This window comes from Hippocampus zosterae, chromosome 6 (genome assembly GCF_025434085.1).
Source record: "Hippocampus zosterae strain Florida chromosome 6, ASM2543408v3, whole genome shotgun sequence".
NCBI lineage: Eukaryota > Metazoa > Chordata > Actinopteri > Syngnathiformes > Syngnathidae > Hippocampus > Hippocampus zosterae.
In genome coordinates this window covers 1,233,223-1,255,428 of record NC_067456.1, presented here as the reverse complement: position 1 = coordinate 1,255,428, position 22,206 = coordinate 1,233,223, and the positions used below count along the sequence as shown (strand labels likewise).

Sequence of the window (22,206 nt, the reverse complement as noted above, 5' to 3'; positions counted from 1 at the left end):
TGTGGGCTTTTTGTCCTATGGCAGTTACCAGGGAACATCAATTATTGCTTGATGTACGCGATTTGCCGTAAGGCTCGGTGCCGATGCCCCACGAACACTGGGCAAGCAAAAATTATTTCCAATGTTACGGGAATTCCAAAAGTTTCAAAAAACTGCTACTCAACACACATGGAGCAGAAACAAAGTTCTCTCTGCCTCTTTTTTTTTTTTTTAAATATATAATGCGACATTTCGGGCGGCCCGGTAGTCCAGTGGTTAGCACGACGGCTTCACAGTGCAGAGGTACCGGGTTCGATTCCAGCTCCGGCCTCCCTGTGTGGAGTTTGCATGTTCTCCCCGGGCCTGCGTGGGTTTTCTCCGGGTGCTCCGGTTTCCTCCCACATTCCAAAAACATGCATGGCAGGCTGATTGGACGTTCTAAATTGTCCCTGTGTGTGAGTGTGAGCGTGGATGGTTGTTCGTCTCTGTGTGCCCTGCGATTGGCTGGCAACCGATTCAGGGTGTCCCCCGCCTACTGCCCGGAGACGGCTGGGATGGGCTCCAGCACCGCCCGCGACCCTAGTGAGGATCAAGCGGTACGGAAGATGAATGAATGAATGAATGCGACATTTCTTCCAGCGGGACTCAGTGCTGCCCGGCATGTTGTGGTATCATGTGGTACTGCACTGAAGACATGCAACTCCAAATTCACACTTAAAAAAAAAAAAAAACAATGAAAAGATTGCTTAAAAATCTGCAAATGGCCGTGGAATAAAAAGTAAAGTGAATACAAATGAGATACTTTGAAGTCTCATTTTACTTGTGCAGGCAGTATTAATCGAGAGGGGAGGCATCAACAAGTTGAGCAAAAAAAAAAAAAGAAAAAACATCAGAGTGCACTGGGAAGCAGAGGGTGGGGTGGCTTGGGATGCTGCGCGCTGCTTAAATATTTAGCAGGTAAATAAGGGGTAAGGTGCCAAGGCGGCGGAATATTGATGGGGGTGGGCGTAATGGACACACGGTCTGCTCGCTCATCTGTTGAGATCCACGGGAGGATTGGCCGCCTCGGGCCAAATCCAAATGCAAAGAGAGCTCTCCTTGTTAGTATTCGGCACGCCAGGTGGGCCGGGGGCCTCGCCGCCAAACGGCACGCCTTCTTCCTCCTTCGCATTTTTTCTACCGGGCTCTTTTTTTTGTCAGGCGGAGGATTTGAGGCGTTTCTGAGAGATGGGGAATTCTCATTAAGGCGGCGGTAATTGGACGGGCCGTAATGGACATATGGAAATTGCGGTGCCGTTCATCATTAGGGTTCTAATTGCGGGCCATTACGCCGCGCAACCCCCGCCCAACTCAAGAAGCCCCACGCACCACGCCCACATCCGGATTTTTGGATGCAAATGAAGCGACATACAGAAGCAAAATCAACGCCAAACGTTTCTATAAGGTTAAAAAGCTTTGGCGTCATCACTGTCCATGTTCACCTCATTATCAATATTAAACATCTTAAAAAAAAAACAATCAGTCTCAATTTTGTTTTCACCCTCAATTTCTCCAATTCCATACCACATTTTTTTTTTAATTTTGATTCGATATAATCCATGTTGAAACTATTCTGCATTTATTATTATTATTATTTCACCATCCTGTTATTCCGCCATTTTGGAATTGGCCTCCATCCAGCGCATATTAAAGCGCGTCAAAGGTGTCCATCCATCCCTCTGTGGCGTGGGGCAAAGCAAATGTGAGCTCTCCGTTTTGGACGTGACGGCAGAAGCTCAATTTCGCCAATTTAAGCCAAACGGGTGATAATGGCGGGCTGGGGTTATAAATCAGACACGAGGGCTCCCATGCGAGAAACACTGATGAACACCCCAACCCCCCGCGCCGCCCCCACCTCCTCCCGTCACAGCTGGACATCCCTAAACGCGAGCGTCAGCGGCAGAGCATATTTTTTTCCTTCGACAACGTGAAATGCGGGACATGCTGAATGAAATCCAAAGATAATCGCTTTTAATGTTTAGACATGCGTCGTGTTCATTAAATGGATTTGGAAAAACGGCAGCATTGATTATCACGAAAGTAATAATCATGATTGTCGTTCGTACACCAGTATGGCTGTACAAAGTCCTTGACGGAAAATACGCTAAGCCAACCATTATTTTAAATTCATTTTCAATGTATTTATCTCTAATCAAACAAAGCAAAAGTCCAAATGCGGTATTCTGATTATTATTGCGCTTGTGCCATAAGATTTGAACAATGTCTTTCGAGTTCCATGAGCTTTGATGCCGAGCGCTTTAATTTGTCCTCTTTCGACTTCGGTGAGGTTCAACATGCAAAAGAATGACTTTGTGAGTTTGAATGTGGAATGTTTTGAGTACGGGAAGTTGTCATGCAAAGAACTTTCAAATTTCATTCCAATTTTGGCGAACTTCGATGCAGATCGTTTCCAATCTCTGAGAGCTTTATTGCGGACCGTTTCAATTCAGGCGAGCTATATGAAACGCCTCCGCGCAGGGTGTCCAGGCTCTCCCTTAGAGATAAGGTGAGAAGCTCAGTCATCCGGGAGGGGCTCAGAGTCGAGCCGCTTCTCCTCCACATCGAGAGGAGCCAGATGAGGTGGCTTGGGCATCTGATTTGGATGCCTCCTGAGCGCCTCCCCGGTGAGAAGCTCGGTCATCCGGGAGGGGCTCAGAGTCGAGCCGCTTCTCCTCCACATCGAGAGGAGCCAGATGAGGTGGCTTGGGCATCTGATTCGGATGCCTCCTGAGCGCCTCCCCGGTGAGAAGCTCGGTCATCCGGGAGGGGCTCAGAGTCGAGCCGCTTCTCCTCCACATCGAGAGGAGCCAGATGAGGTGGCTTGGGCATCTGATTCGGATGCCTCCTGAGTGCCTCTCCAGTGAGGTGTTCCGGTCATGTCCCACCGGGAGGAGACCCCGAGGAAGACCCAGGACACGCTGGAGAGACTATGTCACCCAGCTTGCCTGGGAACGACTCGGGATCCCCCGGGGAGAGCTGGAAGAAGTAGCGAGGGAGAGGGAAGTCTGGGCTTCCCTGCTAAAGCTGTTGCCCCCGCGACCCGGCCCCGGATAAGCGGTAGATAATGGATGGATGGATATATGAAATGCTCCTTCTGCGTCGATATGCTTGAATGTAGACCGTTTCGAGCTTCCAAGTGCTTTAATGTAGATTGATTCCAAATTCGGTTCGCTTTAATGCGGGCGCTTTCGATTGAAGTGAGCTTTAATTCAGACTCTCGATCTCTTTGTGTAGTTCAGCCTGCTGCCGAAAGACTTCTGGGAAAGGCTCCGAAAGCCATGAAGAAGACGACAGCTGGAAGCTCGCGTTTTTGAGCGATGGCGCGGCAAGCGGACCCGTCGAGGGATCCGTCAAAGAAAGCGACAGGAGAAGATCGGGACGCGGCGGAAGCCGCCGCTGCGCCTTGCCCGATGGCGTCCATCTGGATGCGACGGCGAGGGATCGGGGGCGCGCTAATGGATTTCCAAAGTTTCCCGTAAAGACGGGAAAATGGAGGAGGCTGAATAATTGACGGCGGAGCATATGCGAGAGCCGTCGGCAGGCGTCACTCGGCGGAGACTTCTGCTGACAGCTGGGAGAACTTCCAGAATGTTCCCGATTGACGGACGTGCGCTTTGGACTCTTCACAGATGGTACAGCGTTCACGAGTGTCTTACATGCGTCACACTTGAACTGCCTCTGCTTCAAATTAGGGGTGGGGGGGGCAACTTGTAACGACACAAACACGGGGCCATCCGCTCTGGATAAAGCGATGTAGCAAAAAGCTACGCTGTTGTACGTATTGCCATGGGACATCTTGTCATCAGAAAAAGCCATGAAGGGGGGGAAAAGGGCGGGAGAAAATTGGGTCTGTTCCTTCACATGACTGGAGTCAAAGTTTACAGGCACCGGTGGTGCCGGCACGGGCGGCAAGGCAGGACCTTCCCGCTGCCGGGATTGTCAGAGCGCTGAATTATTTTAAAAAAAGACGGTTGGCAGCTGGCAACTTTTTGAAACACTAACCCTAGTTAGCTCGCTAACATAGTCCGGTATGTGGTCGTTGCATCGTCTAACTCTTGGGTAAAGCTCTTGCGGTCATGCAGAGAGTAACTTGATTTGGGGTAAAGTTGAGGTGGCATTTCGCTTGGGGGGAAAAAGCTAGGAGAATGTCCACATTTCCCCACCAAAAACGATGCAATTGTCCGCATTTCACTCGAATGCAAGCTACGCGATCGTTCGCATTTGACTCTGAAACTAAGATACGCGATCGATCATCCACATTTGGCTCCATCCAAAGCTATGCCCACATAGTCATTCATTCATTCATTCATTTTCCGAGCCGCTTGATCCTCACTAGGGTCGCGGGGGGTGCTGGAGCCTATCCCAGCCGTCTTCGGGCAGTAGGCGGGGGACACCCTGAATCGGTTGCCAGCCAATCACAGGGCACACAGAGACGAACAACCATTCGCACTCACACTCACACCTAGGGACAATTTAGAGCGTCCAATCAGCCTGCCACGCATGTTTTTGGAATGTGGGAGGAAACCGGAGCACCCGGAGAAAACCCACGCAGGCCCGGGGAGAACATGCAAACTCCACACAGGGAGGCCGGAGCTGGAATCGAACCCGGTACCTCTGCACTGTGAAGCCGACGTGCTAGCCACTGGACTACCGGGCCGCCCCCCCACACACATAGTCATTTGGATCCAAATAAAGCTGTGAGGTTTTCCACATGGGAATTTGGCTTCAGAGAATGGTTAAGTAGGTGTCCATATACACTCGCTCTCATAGTCATTTAGCGTTGGATAAAATGCACACAAATTCGGACCTGGGTGACGCATAACCTTTGGCTCTGCATAAAGATATGTCATCGTTTGCATCGTCACGTGACCAAAGTATACATTCTATGCGATGGTCTGCATAGTCATTTGGCTTGGGATAAAGCTAGGCGTACATCTATATGCATTCGGCTGCGGCTAATGCTATGCGGGTATTCATACGATCTACAGTATATGGTTGTCTGCATTGTCATTCGGTTCTGGATAAAGCCTTGTTGGTTTTCCACATCGTCTACGACTGTGACACGGTTGCCTGCGTTTGTCTCTGAAATTCATCCGTGTGTTAAGGCTCCGTGGTTGAACGTCCGTGTTTAGCATCTGCAGAGCTAACAAGGTAACGTCGAGGATCCAGGAGGGGTCGATGTCATCCGTCGCCCAATCGTTTTCAAGGCCCATCAGCAGATGTGTTTAGCGCCAGCCCCCGACTAAGTTAGCGCCTTAATGGGGCCGCCGATCGGTTAATTAAGCGGCAGGCGGCTTCGTGGCGGGCAAGTGCAGCTTTACAGATGTCTGTGCCCCAGGAAAAAAAAAAAAAAGGTTTACGGAATGCTTGGCGAGCGTGCGAGGAGAAGCGCTCTCTCATTTATTTTGCATTCAATACAATTGAGGGATCAATTAGGTATGTAACTTTATCCTTTTTCCAATCAAATGCTATATTTTCATGATAAATATAAGCTGTATGTTTGTGCGCACGTAATAAAAATTGAAAATATCTTTTTTTGGGGGGCAGCTGAATTTGCATCAAGAGGAAATAGGAAATCAAATATACAAATATGTATTATTTTTATACGATTTTGTTTTAAGATTTAAAAAAAGCATTTATTTAAAATGAAATAAAATGTCAAATGTTGTTGTAAATTACCAATTTATCTTTATTTAAATGTAATATTGTAAGATGACAAACATCCACAAATTAAACGTTTTGAGCATTTAATTCACGCACAATTAATTTTTATATCTTACAAGGAATGACATGCATTCCACTCGGTGTACTAAAGTGAACTGAGTGTCAAAAAGTCGTAAATTTGTCGACAACGAAATTGTTTTGGTTGCAGGTTCAGCGCCAACGCTGCACAAACATATTCCAATCAAAAGTGTAACATGTGTTGGAAACACAAAACAAATATCTTTGCTGCAATAAATCCCCTTGATCCAATCATTTGTCTCCGAATCAGAGGATCAGCATGCAATACTATACGCTAAGTAGATATACGCTAAGCATAAGTATGATCGGGCAATACCGCTTACAAATCGTATGCGACTGATTGGATTGCAGTCAAATGTGTGTTTTGTGCCGAGTTGGGCGATGCGCAACAAAGACAAAAAAACGCGACTTCCTGTAAATTTAGCGGCTTTTTGTGAATAACACGGCATTCACGTTGTACGCGTGTCTGTTTTCTTTCTTAATTTTCTTTTTTATGTTTAAGAGGACAAAAATCACAATGTCACAAAAAAATATTAACAGCACATTGTATACTTGTGCGCTGTCTTATGAATTGGTGCATAGATAAAATGTTTTCAGAATATTTCAATACTCCCCCAAAACTAGTTTTTTTTATCATATTTTCAGGAGATTTAAAACAGCATGTATGTTCTTTTTATTTATGTCATATACATGTTTTGAGACTTGGCATTTATAACAGGTCAATGTGGCTGACTGCATATACGATATAAAAACGATTTGTAAAATTTCCTCAAAATATGCCATTTAAAAAACTCAAACCTGCCGAGGAGATAGTTTTGTCCATTAAAAAAAAAAAATCTAGTTTTTCATGATTATTTTTCTCTTTTTTAATAATGGCGGGGGTGGATAAATAGGAATAAATATTTAATTTAGGTTGGTTTTGATCCAGCATTGACCCACAAGCACTTCTGCTGTTAGCAAAAACAACAAGAAAAAATCGTGAAAATGTTGTATTTCATTTCGAAAAGGTTATTTTATCTCCAGCCACCTCCCGTTTTGCTATATTGCCTCCAAAAGCCAAAAATTTGCTTGACTATTTCATTTATGTGCCAACATTACTCACAACTTAGCGCTCACATATTCCCTCAGTTTCTACGCCCCAAAATTTGAAAAAAGAAAGATGTTTGTTGTTTTTTTTTTCTCTTTCTCCTTTCTTCTTTCTACATACATTCTTGCTGCTGGAGGCTGTAAATTTCCCCAGTGTGGGACGAATAAAGGATATCTTATCTTATCTTATCTTATCACAGCAATGTACTTACTGTCCCACATCGTAGAGCTTGGGCGCCGGACAGAGCAGGTAGTCGTTACGCACCACGCTCGGCTTGTGATCTGGACGGGAAGCAAAAAAAGTAAAAAAAAATTGATACAGTCATGATGCACTGAGAAGGAAGAATATAAATGCCTGTCAATATTCCGCCATGCTTTGTTTGTATGTATGGTTATTCTGGTTGTTTGCTTGCTGCTCTCCTTGCCCACATGTGGAGGCATTTCGCTACCACTGCTCCATTTTGTGTGGGTGTGCTTGTGTACGTGTGTGTGTGTGTGTGTCTTTGAGTCTCCGGCCACCGAGGTCGTTTGTTTGGCCCTCCAACTGCTGAGGTGACAGATAAGACGGTGGCATCTGCCCAGCATATGCAGCGCGTGTTCGAGAACCGTCAAGACCCCCCCCACCCCACCCCACCCTGTCCCCGCTTATCCATCGTCCGTAATTAAAAAACATGGCCCTCGCCGTCAAAAAGGTCATCAGAAACACATGCGGGGAGCCAAAAAAAAAAAAGAGGGAACGGCGGGCCTTCCCCCGTGTGGGCGACGGAACTGAGAAAGGACACGCACGAGGACATCTGCTGACGACAAGTTGAGCCTTAAAAAAAAAAAAAAAAAAAAAGCAGGGAAAATATGCCACACAAGTATTTCAGTCAAGAGTCAGAAAATAACTTGTTGGCATTGGCACGCACTGAGTGTTTGTGAAGATGAGCCAAACGTGCCGGAAACAGATTGCAGGCCGAAATAAGAAGCTCGATAACCTGACCTGCACACACTACATATTGTACTTTCGCGTCACCTTATTTATTTTGTTTTGTCTTTTACTCATCCATAATGGACAGCACATGGCTATTTATAATAACGTTGGTTTGGGACGCTGTGCTTTTGGGAACAACCCGTGAAATCAGACGACATATTCACCCTTTTTAAATGGTACGGTGTGGTATTGGGCACCGAAGATTAATCGATCGGCCCATTCATTCATCCATCCATCCATTTTCCGAACCGCTTGATCCTCACTAGGGTCGCGGGGGTGCTGGAGACTATCCCAGCCGTCTCCGGGCAGTAGGCGGGGGACACCCTGGATCAGTTGCCAGCCAATCGCAGGGCACACAGAGACGAACAACCATCCACGCTCACATTCACACCTAGGGACAATTTAGAGTGTTCAATCAGCCTGCCACGCATGTTTTTGGAATGTGGGAGGAAACCGGAGCACCCGGAGAAAACCCACGCAGGCCCGGGGAGAACATGCAAACTCCACACAGGGAGGCCGGAGCTGGAATCGAACCCGGTACCTCTGCACTGTGAAGCCCACGTGCTAACCACTGGACTACCGGGCCGCCCTTCGGCCCATTCAATCAGTGATATTAGCACCTTTAAAACGGGCAAAAATCAGCTGATTTATTGGGCTTTTTTTTTTCTTTTTCTTTTTTTTTTTTGGTACGGCACAAAGACGGTACACGGTATGTCGGAGTCACTTACTGAAGGTTTGCTGATCCACGATGAAGCTGCACACCACACTCTCGCTGCTGCGGCCCAACGCAAAGCCATTCCCCCGCAGCACAATGTCGAAAGATTCTGCAGCGGGGACATTTTGGAGGTTTTAGGAGCGTTTGGGACGATTCCCCGGTTGGACACCATTAACATACAAGTCCCAAAATAGCCCAAATAGTCCCCCCTTCAAATCAAAATGGCCGACCTCCGGTTCAATTTCAGGCACGAGTCTTTGACACTTTTCCATCTGTCCTGTTAGGATAGACACGGCCCACCAAATTTTCGAGGCCATCTGTGAAATGGTCATCAGGGGGGGGGTGATTTTTGTTATTGGTCCAAAACAACTTCAAAGTAAAACATCTTTCATCGGACGGCTTTTTCACATTTTCCACTTTCCTATACGTAGCAGCAAAATTTGCCTTTTGTAAACTTTCCAGGTGTCCACCTTTTATAAAATGTGCCAGCAAGTAACTTCCAGAAAATTCGCCTAACCATCAAGTATGGCAGGCTGAATTTTTTCTCAACTTTGCAGGGGGCGCTAGTGAATTGGCGTCACCGGCACTTGGGTTGAAATGCGCTCACCGTTGACGCAGACACTGGAGGGCTCCACGCTCAGGATCTCTGTACAGGACCTCTTCAAAATCTGCACACAGAGAAGCAACACCTGAGAAACGGATCCGACTGGGTAGGGGGGGCTGGGGGTACGCCGGCTTTTATGGGCAAATTATGCGAGGCGATTACATCCGCCGCTTGTATTGAAAAAGCTGCGGATGCGACATTAACATATAAAGAGGCTTGTGGGGGTCCCACTGTCGCCAGTCCATAAATCAACAAAGGACAAAGTATGCAAATGGGGCCTGGTTCTGGAAAAAAAAAAAATCCATCGGACGCGCGCTCGCACCTTTCGGTACAGGTTGCGCACAGCTTCCATCTGACGAGCGGTAAAAATATTTACTGCCAAGTGTGGGAAATAAATGTGACAACGGGATATGGTCGCATTGCAAAAAAAAAAAAAAAAAAATTGTGGAGGGAGGCTACGGGAAAAAGGAAGTGCTGCGTTTATCCCCCCCCCCCCCCCCCCGATAATGACTTCCTTGACAGAGTGGAGATAAAGACAAAAGCTGTCAGCCTTGTTTCCCGTCAGGTCGAAGCTTCCCACCGCATTTGTCAGGAATACTTAGCAGCGACCTCGCTTTGCTTAACGTAACGGTAGTCACCCCCCCTTTGCCAACCCACTTGACTCAACATGCCAGCCATCTCGCATTGACTAAATTGAGCCAAGAGCCCCAAGCTTTCCTCGATGTGCTCCCAAACACCCCCCCATTTCCGAATCTTGGCCGTTTTCTCCTAGCTCTTTCAGCAACCCCCCCTTTCTTTTCACATAAAACCACTTTCCTAAACATGCCACGGTTTCCCTTTCACAAACCTTGCCGCCCCGCTTCCATAACATAAAAGGCTTCCCATTCCTAAATATATCCCCCAGAAAAGCTTGCCGACAACCCCCCCCCACCCCGCCCCAACTTAAATGTTTCCCTAAACATGTTGCAACGTCACTGTTCCCCTTAACATATCAGCGACCTCCCTTTCCTAAATATGCCAGTGCGCTGGCCTTTCCTAAACGTCGCAGCAAATGCCCAAAACAAAGAAAAACTATTAAACAAGCCAAGCATCCATCCCAAATTTACCTGCAATCCCTCCTTTCCTAAACAAGCCAGAAATCACTCACCTTCCCCACAAAAAAATGGCGAGAAAAAAAACTTTCCTAAACATGCCAGAAACCTCCCCTTCCCTGAACTTGCTAGAACGTCTTTTTAATTACATTGGAAAAATGTGACTAACCAAACTTAAGTACTTTTAAACTTAGTAATATTTTAAAAAAGGGCGGCCCGGTAGCCCAGTGGTTAGCACGTCGGCTTCACAGTGCAGAGGTACCGGGTTCGATTCCAGCTCCGGCCTCCCTGTGTGGAGTTTGCATGTTCTCCCCCGGGCCTGCGTGGGTTTTCTCCGGGTGCTCCGGTTTCCTCCCACATTCCAAAAATATGCGTGGCAGGATAATTGAACACTCTAAATTGTCCCTAGGTGAGGTGAGGTGTGAGTGCGAATGGTCGTTCGTTTCTGTGTGCCCTGCGATTGGCTGGCAACCGATTCAGGGTGCCCCCCGCCTACTGCCCGGAGACGGCTGGGATGGGCTCCAGCACTCCCCGCGACCCCAGTGAGGATCAAGCGGTACGAAGATGAATGAATGAATGAATGAATATTTAAAAATAAGCTTTTTTTTAATGTAACCTAAAAAATACAAACAGTAAATTACATTCATCATAACTATTGCCATGAAAGTTCAGACTATTTTGTCTATATTTACCAATGTTTACATTTGATCTCCGCAAAAAAAGGTGCTGTCAATCAACTTTCAGCTTCAAAGCTGTCAGGCAAGAAAGTTAGGACAGTGATTATTGACTACGTCTGATTAGATTATTAGTAGACTTTTTTTTTTGACCTTTTCACCCCGGACCACATCACAACACCTTCTTGTCGCTTTGAAATTGGCTCCAATAAGTGATACACAGATTGCTTTCATTGGTGACAATGAAAACAGGCGTTTTGGCCTAGCGTCCTTCCCGGCTGCACACGTGGCGGCCCCGTCCGTCCGTCCGTCCGTCCGTCGGTGCGTGGCGCGCGCATGTGTATGCGTTGGCCGAAACACAGCTGCAACATCTCCAGCAGATGTTCCTTCTGGCCTCGCCTTACACACGTCATGTAAACCAACTTGGTGGATGTGTGTGTGTGTGCAAGTGTGTGAGAGAGGGAGAGAGAGAGAGAGGGGGGCCTCGCGCGGGATTTTCCTTTTGCAGCCCGAGTGAAGTCGGCGACAGGAAATGAGCCGTTTCCGTCTTTTAAATGAAACACCGGAACTGAGAGAGAAGAGGAAGAAGAAGAAGAAGACGAAGGAGGAGGAGGAGGCCTCACTTACGGAATTGACGATGCCTTTGAGCGCGTGGAAGCCATCTTTGACAGGAAACACCTGGTCCTTGGTGTCGGCAATGTCGACGAGCTGCGAAGGAGGAGAAACGGTTTGAGAACGGCGCGGTCCAGTTTGGACGGAGCCTTGGCTTTGGCGTCGGCGAGCGGCAGGCGACGGAGCAGATGGCCCAACTGTGGCAAACGCTCGACGGTGGCGCAGAGGGAGACGAATGTTGCCTTTGTTTGGGATTTAGCAGGCGCCGGATGGTTACCAACGGTTGCCATGGTTATGAGGTGGAGGCGGGTGGGGGGGTGTTGAGGGCAGGACGCCGCATCGGAGGGCCGAAAAGTAGCCATCAAGATTTGCTACTTTGTAAACGTGCCGACAGTGAATTAGTCCAATATCTTAAAATGAATAGATGCGCAATGAGAGCTAAAGGTAAGTCGGTAGGCCCAAGAGTTGGTCGTTTGTTCAGTAGATTAGGTTAGTTTTCCTTCAGTATGTCGGTAGTTAGTAGGATGGGTTCACGGTTGGTAGGTTTGGCTCAGAAGGTAAGTTGGGCCCAAGAGCTAGCTTCATCCGGGAGGGGCTCGGAGTCGAGCCGCTTCTCCTCCACATCGAGAGGAGCCAGATGAGGTGGCTTGGGCATCTGATTCGGATGCCTCCTGAGCGCCTCCCTGGTGAGGTGTTCCGGGCATGTCCCACCGGGAGGAGACCCCGGGGAAGACCCAGGACACGCTGGAGAGACTATGTCACCCAGCTGGCCTGGGAACGTCTCGGGATCCCCCGGGGAGAGCTGGAAGAAGTAGCTAGGGAGAGGGAAGTCTGGGCTTCCCTGCTAAAGCTGTTGCCCCCGCGACCCGGCGGTAGATGATGGATGGATGGATGGATGGTAAGTTGGGCCGTGGTCAGTCGATGGAGTAGATATCAAGTAGCTCGGTGACTCGCTAGGTATGTAGGATGGTAATAAGTGAGTTGTTTAGGTAGCTACGGTAGTGGGTTAGTTAATAAGTAGATAGCTAAGTAGGTAGGTTGCAAGTAGGTCCGATGCTCAGTAGGAACTGTGGCTAGCTCGTTGGGCAATTAGGCTTTGGTTAGGTGTTCAAGTAGTTGGTTGGGTTAGTTACGTAGGTGGGTCAGTGGGTAGGTTCACGGGTCTGTCAGTAGGTGCAAATCACTTATGTGGCTTCGGTAAACATAAGTAGTACATGAGTCGCTATGTGAGGAAAATGTCAAATTTCCGAGCGTCCATGAAGGCAACGCCTCAGCTCACAAGTGAATGAAACCTTGATCTCGCTGCTCCTCCTCCGTGCGATGCCCCGGTGGGACGCAGCAAAAGTCAGCCTTCATGATTTCACGTGGCATCCTGTCATTTGAGCCCATTTAGGCCAGGGCGGGGTGCATCAAAGTGGGTCAGGGAGGCCACTCGAGTCGCAAGGGATGAAACCTACTGGAGGGTCTTTCGCACACAGCTGGTGCCAATGCTGGTTTACAGGGACCCAAGAGGGGCCATTTTGTTTTGGAGCCAAGACAAGTACACTGTGTCCCCCCCCAACCCCACTCGTGAGTATTCTCTGTTTGGATGGGTCGCTGCCCCTTGTGTGCAAAGAAGGCATTGTTCAAGGGTTTGGAAAAAACAAGTGACATCAACGCTAATTTCTAGCTCGTCTATGGCATTTTGCATTTTATGTTAGCATTGAGCTAAGTGTTTGCTCACCTGCTGCTCATCAAAGTCCTTGATCCCCACGCAGTAGACGCGAGCGCCGTACTTCCGTGCTTCCTCCGCCTTTAACATCCCCAAACACACGCACGCACACACACACACACACACAAAAACCAAACACCATAAATTCCTGAAAATCAAAATCTCAGCCCGGGAAAAGAACCTGACCAGGGGTAATACCTGTTTGACAGTAAAGTCATGAACAAACACATCCAGCTTCCCGTCCGTCAGCGCCAGGATGATGCTTGACGACTTGACACCTTGCTTCTGGATCTGATCCGTGGCCTATGGGGTGAAAAAGCACAAAAAAAAGTCAGGTCTAGTTCTCTCAGCTCCATGCCAAAAGGTCCGCTCACTTTTTTGATGCCTTCGTGCATGTATGTTTCGCCGGCCGGATTGACAGCGCGAAGCTTTTCCAGGCCTTCTTCGATTTCGTACCTTATAAGACAAAAAAGGTGGGTGGGATTTTCTTTGGGGGGCGGGGGGTTATGCTAAGTTTCCGCTAATGCGGCACCGTTTTGTCACAGAAATCATGGAATGCTAACGCGCTAGCAATAGAATGCTAATTTACCGATCCCCGGTCAGCGGAAGGAGGACGTGAGCTTGGGCCGAGAAGACGATGAAGGAAACTCTCATCCTGGGACTACAGAGTAAAAAAAAAAAAAAAAAGAACAACGTTATAATAAAGTGGATTACAAACTCATTTCAGTTTACAATAACATAATGAGATAAATGCATTTTTGCTGTTTTGTTTATGTGCTTTATGACACGTTAGGTTGGGCAATTGATTGATTTCATCAAATAATGCATGTTTAGTGGTAAGGCGATTTTCTTTGACAATTTTTTGTGGGGGTGATTGGGGACATTTTTTCACTTTTTTTAGGTCGAACTACATTTTCTGGCGGGGGGGGTGAATAAAAACTGGTGAAAATATTTTGGGGGAAGAAAAAAAATTGGGGGAGGGGGAAATAGGTGGGATATAGTTTTTCTTTTACGAAGATTTTTTGATGGAAAAATTATTTTGAGGTAACTGTGGAAAAAACATTTGGGGGAATATTATATATATTGGACGGGGAACAGATTTTTGGGTGGCGATAAAAATAATCTTGGGGGTAGGGCAAAATTTTATTTGTGGTGGGTGATTTTTTTTCCCAATGAAAAGGGGGCAGAATCCATAGTTCAAAGGTCATCCTTAATTTCATGCACAAATGTTATGTTTGAACTTTGTAAAGGTCCTTAATTATTATTATGAATATCATCATGGAATGTCTGCGGCCAATTACTTAAAGCTTCTAGGAGTGTCAGATGGCTATGAATCCAATATATTTTCAACACATGGTCCTAAAATTAGCCTTTTTTTTCCCCTTTTTTTTAATACGCAGCTTCTGTCAGCCCGAAGGAAGTCGCAGCTAACATGATGTTGCTGCGATATGAGTCACGTCCTGCAGGGCATAAATATGGACACAAATATGTACCTGACACTTTTAACGCCACACAGGAAAACGCTGGCTGCATTTGACATGACTAACTTGAATACATTTAAATCAAGTCCATTGCATACATATGCGTTGAAACTCCATTTTGACATCATCCTGACCACTTTTTAAAGGACATTCACACGTCGGACGGCGTCAAACGCCGTGTTGCGCTTGGAAAGAGGATCTTGGTTCTCGCCAAATTAAGTTCGCCGAGCTCAAGTTGTTCTGACAGCTTTTCTGCCATTGAAATAAAACGTTTCCATGACCTTGCTGATGTCGGGGGAACAAAAAGATTTATACTAGCTTGTAGACTCTAAAGATAACCGTACTTTGAAGAAATAGAAAGAAACCAGTTCAATCCAAACACCGCGGATGGAGTCAGCGTGATTATAATCCTGCAAAAGTGTACCATTTTTTATAGAAAATGAAGCAAAGTTGCGCAGTTGTAGGATCGCAGAAGGGCAGAATTAAGGACTAAAAGTGGCGCATAGATAAATAAATCATCATCATGATCATCTCGGAAATTTTGGAAGGCACGGTCTGATTTGTATGTTTTGTTCCTTTGTGTTCAAAGTGTAAAAGGGAATTGCAAATGAGGACATATTGGGTGGAAGGAGAAAATGTGAGACTTTTGCTAATGCCGGGCGTGAAGTTGCAAAGCGCAGCGGCCAACTTGCAGTGTTCCCACAGGCCTTTGCGGGAGCATAAGCTCGCCATATTTGGCACAGCCTTTTACTTTTGAAACTTCCATTTTAAGTTTGGGATATTTTGGTTTTGCAACACTTTTTTTGGTTGTTTGTTTAATATCGACTTTTTTTTTTAATCAATCTCCCTGACGCCAAAATATGTTTGCTGTCCAGCTGTTGAGCAGCAGCACTTGTATGGATCCGTGTGGAATGGCTTTTGGAATGTCATGTTCAAATACTTTGGAAGGATCTTCGGAAACCCTTTCTGATGACTTATTTCAAAATAGAACAAGGGTGTGTGATGACTCGTGAGATCAGGACTTTGAAAAGAGGCATCTTTGTCTTTGTCCGACAAATTTCAAGCTTGAAAAAAATATGGCGATGACTTGGTTGAGAAGAAAGAAAACTTTTGTTCTCAGAAAATGACGCGTTTCCCCAAACTTTCCCTGACTTTTTACAAACAAAATCATGAGTTTGTTGTCTGAGTTTTTTTTAATGTATTTCAACTCCCGTCGCCACCACAAAAAAAAAAATCCCCCAAAAAACAATTACAAAAAAAAAACTAAAAAAAAACATAGGCGGCCCGGTAGTCCAGTGGTTAGCACGTGGGCTTCACAGTGCAGAGGTACCGGGTTCGATTCCAGCTCCGGCCTCCCTGTGTGGAGTTTGCATGTTGTCCCCGGGCCTGCGTGGGTTTTCTCCGGGTGCTCCGGTTTCCTCCCACATTCCAAAAACATGCGTGGCAGGCTGATTGGACGCTCTAAATTGTCCCTAGGTGTGAGTGCGAATGGTTGTTCGTTTCTGTGTGCCCTGCGATTGGCTGGCAACCGATTCAGGGTGTCCCCCGCCTACTGCCCGGAGACGGCTGGGATGGGCTCCAGCACCCCCCGCGACCCTAGTGAGGATCAAGCGGTACGGAAGATGAATGAATGAATGAAAACTAAACCATGTTAAAAACTAAGATTATTTTGAAAAATAAAAACTATGCCATTTTCTTGAACAAGAAACATTGTTTGGCCTCTGAGTGACAGATACGGCCACAGAGCAAGGCATTTTGTCATTTTCCTTGAACAAAATATTTTTCTGTGTGTCCCTTTGTCCAAAATTGCTCCCGAGTTGCAGCGAGGAACATCTTGGGTGCAAAGAGAAAGACAAGAAGTGGTTTCAACTGAGCGTGTGGCAAGAAACGCTTTAGAATTTGGCGTCAGGTTGCACACGGCCGCCGTCCAAAGTAATCTGTCAAATGCAAGCGACAAAACGGCCGCGGCGTGCGTACAGCAACCGAATGATGTCGCCGATTGTATACATGAAGTTGGCGTAAATACACGCCCGGGGGGGGGATTGGATGATTTCCTGTCGAGATCGGTCGAACGTAGCGTTGCTATTAGCCACACACGGTGGAACAGAAGTGTTCGCCGTGTGCGAGCATCTTCAACAGATTGTCCTCGCCGCCTCCCGGCCGTCTTGCTGTACGTTGTGTATGTTGTGCTGCAGTGGGGGTGGGGGGCCGGGGGGGTGGCTGATTGGCTTTGGGGTTTCGAGCGCTCACACAAAAAGAAAAAAAAATGCTCACTTTCCGGAAAGTGCTGCAATTGGAACATTTTGCATTTTGACATATTCATGTCATACATGTTATGTGTTTTTTTAATGAAAAAAAATATTTTGGGGGGGAAAAGTGACATTCTTATGTGAATTTAAACATTTTTCTTTTTTAGAGGGGAAACAATGATTTTTTTAATTTGAATATTCCCCTGAGACTTTCATTTGTATTGATTAAAAATTACATTTGAGAAAGAAAAAATTGCCAGAAAAAAAAGTTTCAATTGTATTTATTTATTTTTGGTAAAAGTTGCAATTTTGCGAGAACAAATTTTTAAGAGTGTGGTTTTCGTGATATGTCTTGAGGGGAAAAAAATGAGGTGAATTTATGTGTATTTATATACTTTTAAAAGGTAACAATCCTATGAGGGTGGGGGGGAGAAAAAAAATCAAGAGGAAAAAAAATGGTAAGGAAAAAAATTTTAATTAAATCAATTGTCAAGTTTTGAAGAATTTAGCGAAATAAAGACATTATTTTCCAAGGAAAAGAGCCCAAATTTTGTTCATGGGGGGAGAAAAACACTTGAATTTCGTCCCCCAAAAAGGAAGATAATTTTTTAAAAATAAAGTTGTTGGAATCAATTCCGGTGGTGTTCTTACTGTGCATAGCCTGATATGGTGGAAGTCAGGAGTTTGGGAGGGGGGGGTGCGGGGGGGGGGTGGCGTGATCGGCGGGGGGTGTACGTGTGGCGGCCACTCCCGTGGCAAATGGCCGTTCTCGCAGCCCAGAAGAGCGGCCGACTCCGCCACCCACTCCCACCTGCTGCCTTTGCTATTTTCTTCAAGCGGGCAAAGCGAGCGAGCGCCGTCTGTCCTGTAGCTGAGCTGGCAGCCGGCAGTCGCCGGCGGCGGCGGCGGCGGCGGCGGCGGCGCTCACACCTCGAAGACGGACAATTTTTTTTGGTCTGAATAGGACGCGCGGCCACGTCCTCCCAAAGTCAGAAGCGGAGCTGCGAGGCCGGCGAACGTGCGAAATCGTGACAGGGTTCCAACCGGGAACAAAACTGCCGATTGTGTCGCCTCCAGTTGGTGACCATCGTCCACGGGACTTTATGGCGGAGAAGAACACTTAACGATTAAGTCGGATGTTTTTTTCAATCCTGAGAAAGTGAAGTCTACTGAATAGAGAAAAAGTTGTCATAATACGTTTCTTGTCGGGACCAAAATGTTTTTTTTTTGTCCCTTCATGTAAAGAGTTTCACTCTTTTGAGAAAAATTCATATTTTTCGTGAACGTTTTTATAAGAAAAAATGAGTGTAATATACCACTTTTTAGGAAAGAAAACCATAATTTTCTCAAGAATTGTATTTCGTTTTATTTTGTCTTTATTTCCAAGGAAAAAGTTGTAATTTGGTGAGATTTGTGAGGAAAAGGGGGAATATCATACAAAATGCAGAATTTGGTGGGGAAGATCACTGCTGCAATTATTTTCAGGAAGGAAAAAAAAAGTCAAACTACATGAGTATCAAGTCCTCTTTGTGAAACAAAGGCCATTTTTTTTTTTATGAAGGCCCAATTTGCAGGACTTTTTTTCTGACTGAATAAATATATTATCCACAAACAAAAAAGAGTTCAATGTGAATTTTCAAACTGTTATGTAGTTGAATCAAAATATTGTGGGGAATGATACAGAGTTCTTTTTTTTTCACTTTTCATTTTGCTTGTCATTGCTCAACGGTTACTTAAGGACCGTCATCGTTATTATTATGATTATTATTATTTATATATATGACTGTAGCTACTATTGGGACGTGCCAGTTTGTCCACTTGGGAGGCTCACCACCCAACGCACTCACTCACTCACCTGACAAATCTGTCGGTCAGATTGCGGACAAAGGAGTAGATCTCAAACCAGTCGGCGGCAACGCTTCCGGACCTGAAAGGAGACAGAAATGTTGCTGCTCATCTTGTGGCACACGTCAGCAAGAATCCCATCTGAAATCCGGGAACCATTCAAAGACACCAACAGAGGGAGGCTGAAATTCACCGCAACGCAAAGCGTCGCTACATTTTGCCTCATGACACCGTTTGCTTCGGCGAAGAATCACGTCAGAAAAAATTTGCAAGAGAGAACAATTTTCTGGGATTTTTTTTTCATCTCCATTTTTAACACAAATGGTATCAAATGAGGCTAAAATATATCTTAGTGCTGCTGATTTTTTTTTAAATACTGCAAGTTGTGGTTTTTTGCCCCCTGGAGAAAAATATAAAATAATATATAATATGTAATGAATATAAAATAAGAAATATTTTGTAAGCATGCAATATTCGTTTTTTCTAAAAAGAGGCACTGCTACAGAAATAAAGTCTAGTTTTGTTTTATTTTTAATTTTCCATAACAAATGTCCTTTGTTATGGAAAATTTGTTTTTGTAGTTTTTTTGTTTTTGTAGTTCCAAAACTACAAAAACAAAACATCTGGATATCACAACAATGATGATTTATTAAATAAATAGATGAGGCGAAAAACTGTTGTAAAAAAAAAAAAAAAAGGCTAACTTCAGTCTTCATCCAAAAGCCGCACAAAAAAAAAAAAACACAACTCCGACACACAATTATGAAATACTGATTAAAATCTCCAGAAATGCTGTCAGCATTCTGTCAGGTGAGTGCAGACAAAAAAAAGGGTCAACACTGGGGAGTCTTGAAGGAGTGATTACAATAAAATGAAATGGGGGGTGGCGGGGATCTCATGTTCTTGGACAGGAAGTTTTCAATGTGATGATGTAACTCCTCTTCCTGCCTTTGCATCATAACGTGAACTTGTTGTGCCGCCGTCCACCAGAAAAACGTGGAAGACAGCTGCGTCCCCCAGACCCGAGCCCACCCCGGCGTCCGTACACGTCGCAACAGCTGGCGGCCCGGCCCCGGAACGCTGACCACACCCCAATTTCTTTCTTTCTTTATTTGTTTTTCTCAAAACCTCACAAAGTTAACTGTGTCCTGTGACGCATATTCATTTCTCATCACTTCCTTCTTTTTTTTTTTTTGTTGTCTCTTTTGGTGGTTTAGTTGACCATAAAAATTGTTTGAGACAAATAATTCAGCCTCAAAACTAAAATTCAATCATTTTCAAACCATATTTGCCACAATGTTCTAGCAACAAATGTCAGACTTCCACAAAGGGGGAGTTTGGTATGACTTTTAACGGAAAAAGAACCAAAAATAAATGGGAATTATGGAATTACGACCGAGCAGAGCTTGAAGGCGCATGTGGTGATGACACCTACTTACAACGATAAGTAAGAACTCAATTTAATTAGCACTCAACATACATTATCAGCGTAAAGAATGCCATAGTAGATATTACAGAGAATTCTAAAAAGATTTGTTACTAACAGGCCCATAGCATCGTCAATGTCCTGCTTGCTTAAGCAATTAGCATTCGTAGTTCTTATGCTAGCTTGTCCGGCACAGATATTTTTTTCTTATTACTCTTGGAAGTCCAATCACTTGATGTACCCGGAATATTTGACCTCTTACAAAAAACTAACAAAACAACAACAAAAAACATTGTTGTGCCAGATACAACCTGTCATAGTGTTACGCCGCTCAGAGCTTCAGTATTCATGGGAACATTTGACTGCTACATTTGGGTTATTTTGATATGATGTGATAAATTAGGCAGCTATCAATTAATTTTGTGTTTGGACATAACCACATTCTTGTTCTTGTGCAAACTGTCATTCAGAGTGTATTGGCATCTCCAGATTTGAACACAATCAAAGGAGGAAAATGTAGCGAGTTCAAGAAAGGTGCGCTCTTCCTTTTAGGAGTCCACTCTCTACAGTAAGGTTGTTAAACTCGTTTTTTTCACGGGCCACATTGTCGTTACGGTTTGCCTTGGAGGGCTGTTATGAATTTTGGGAACCCATATAAATGGTTCATCCTCTTCCCATGTTACATACGTAGCGCACAACAAATGATGAATAAATAGTTTTAAAATCTGAAGTTAAGAATAATGATTGTTGTTGTGGATTACATATGACAATTTGGAATTTAGTTTCAGACTTCAGCAAGCTTCAAAATTTGACATGCTTGGTTTGCTTTTGTGGGCCACATAAAATGATGTGGCGGACCACATCTGGCCCGCGGGCATTGTGTTTGACACCTGTGCTCTAAAGTTAGGAAAATATTGAACTTTTGCCCAAAAGCCAGATTGTTATGCCCTCCACAGCCGCTCTGGGGCATATTTACATGGCACCCGGTGTTGTTAAGATAACCAGTGATGGTATTAACGAGTGCTCACCGCATTTCTGCTGACATGAAAGCTCATTTCCTCACGCAAGAGACCCGCTGAAAAGCACGCGTGGGTGTGCGTGTCTTACTTGTCCAGGACGAAGTAGAGGTCGTAGGCTCCGTGGCACGATGCTTCCTCCGCCCAGACCGTCGAGGCGAAAACGCTCAGCATGAGGGCGCCGAAGGCGGCCGCACGCCACCAACGCTGCCCGGGTAAAAGTTGATTCGCCGGGGAGAAGTCAGGCGACTTTCCGGACATTTTGGAACGTTTGGTTCGAGACATTCGTGTAGAAGAAGACGGCGGCGGCGACGACGAGTGACAAGCTAGCTACATGTCGAATCACCGCACTTCAGTCCGCGGCGACATGTGAAATAGAGGAAATTACCGCTCAGACGTCATCGTTGTTGACTCACAGTCGGCCAACTCGCAGCCGCGATAAACTCCAAACCAAGTCCGTGATTCGGGTGGACGCCACTTTGAATGAAAAAGTGCGAATAGGAGAGGAAAACTGAGAGAAAAGGACGTTTTACAATACACGACAAAAGTTGGCAGAAGTCGAACTTACCAAGTGATGCGTTCACTGAACACTCGGATTTGTGACTTTGGAACTTCACGGAAGCTGGGAGAGATGATGATTGCAAAAATCTTCAATAAAGTGTACAAAAAACTAATAATAAAATTGAAAATGAAACATTTAAAGCGTCACGGGGCTTATTTTAAGGAGAAGTTAAGAAAATTAATCCATGAAACAGTTGCATTTTCAAAGAAAAATATAGTTACATACTTGATGACATTTTTCCCAAATTTTCACGACAAAAATTGTATTTCTTTTGTTGCGTTTTTTTTTCCAAAGCGAATAAATCTCGATAAATGTGCTTCATGTTACTTTTCACAACATGCAATCCAGCAACATTTTTTATCGGATGTCTCAATGACATCCCCTCGGGTGATTGCGTACCT

At 45.4% G+C, this 22,206-nt stretch overlaps 1 protein-coding gene across 1 annotated transcript in view; it reads right to left on the bottom strand.

Annotated features, from left to right (window-relative positions):
- Positions 1-21,846, bottom strand: part of antxr2a (ANTXR cell adhesion molecule 2a) — a 47,354-nt gene extending 25,508 nt beyond the window's left edge. The window contains exons 1-10 of the mRNA XM_052068987.1: positions 21,335-21,846; positions 18,812-18,883; positions 13,816-13,887; positions 13,601-13,682; positions 13,425-13,529; positions 13,239-13,307; positions 11,531-11,611; positions 9,142-9,202; positions 8,548-8,643; positions 7,059-7,128 (exon numbers count right to left, since the gene is read on the bottom strand). Coding sequence (XP_051924947.1) covers positions 7,059-7,128; positions 8,548-8,643; positions 9,142-9,202; positions 11,531-11,611; positions 13,239-13,307; positions 13,425-13,529; positions 13,601-13,682; positions 13,816-13,887; positions 18,812-18,883; positions 21,335-21,528 — 902 coding nt within the window. The 5' untranslated portion in view covers positions 21,529-21,846. The remainder of the gene's footprint in view (positions 1-7,058; positions 7,129-8,547; positions 8,644-9,141; positions 9,203-11,530; positions 11,612-13,238; positions 13,308-13,424; positions 13,530-13,600; positions 13,683-13,815; positions 13,888-18,811; positions 18,884-21,334) is intronic.
- Between the last annotated feature and the right edge of the window lie 360 nt (positions 21,847-22,206).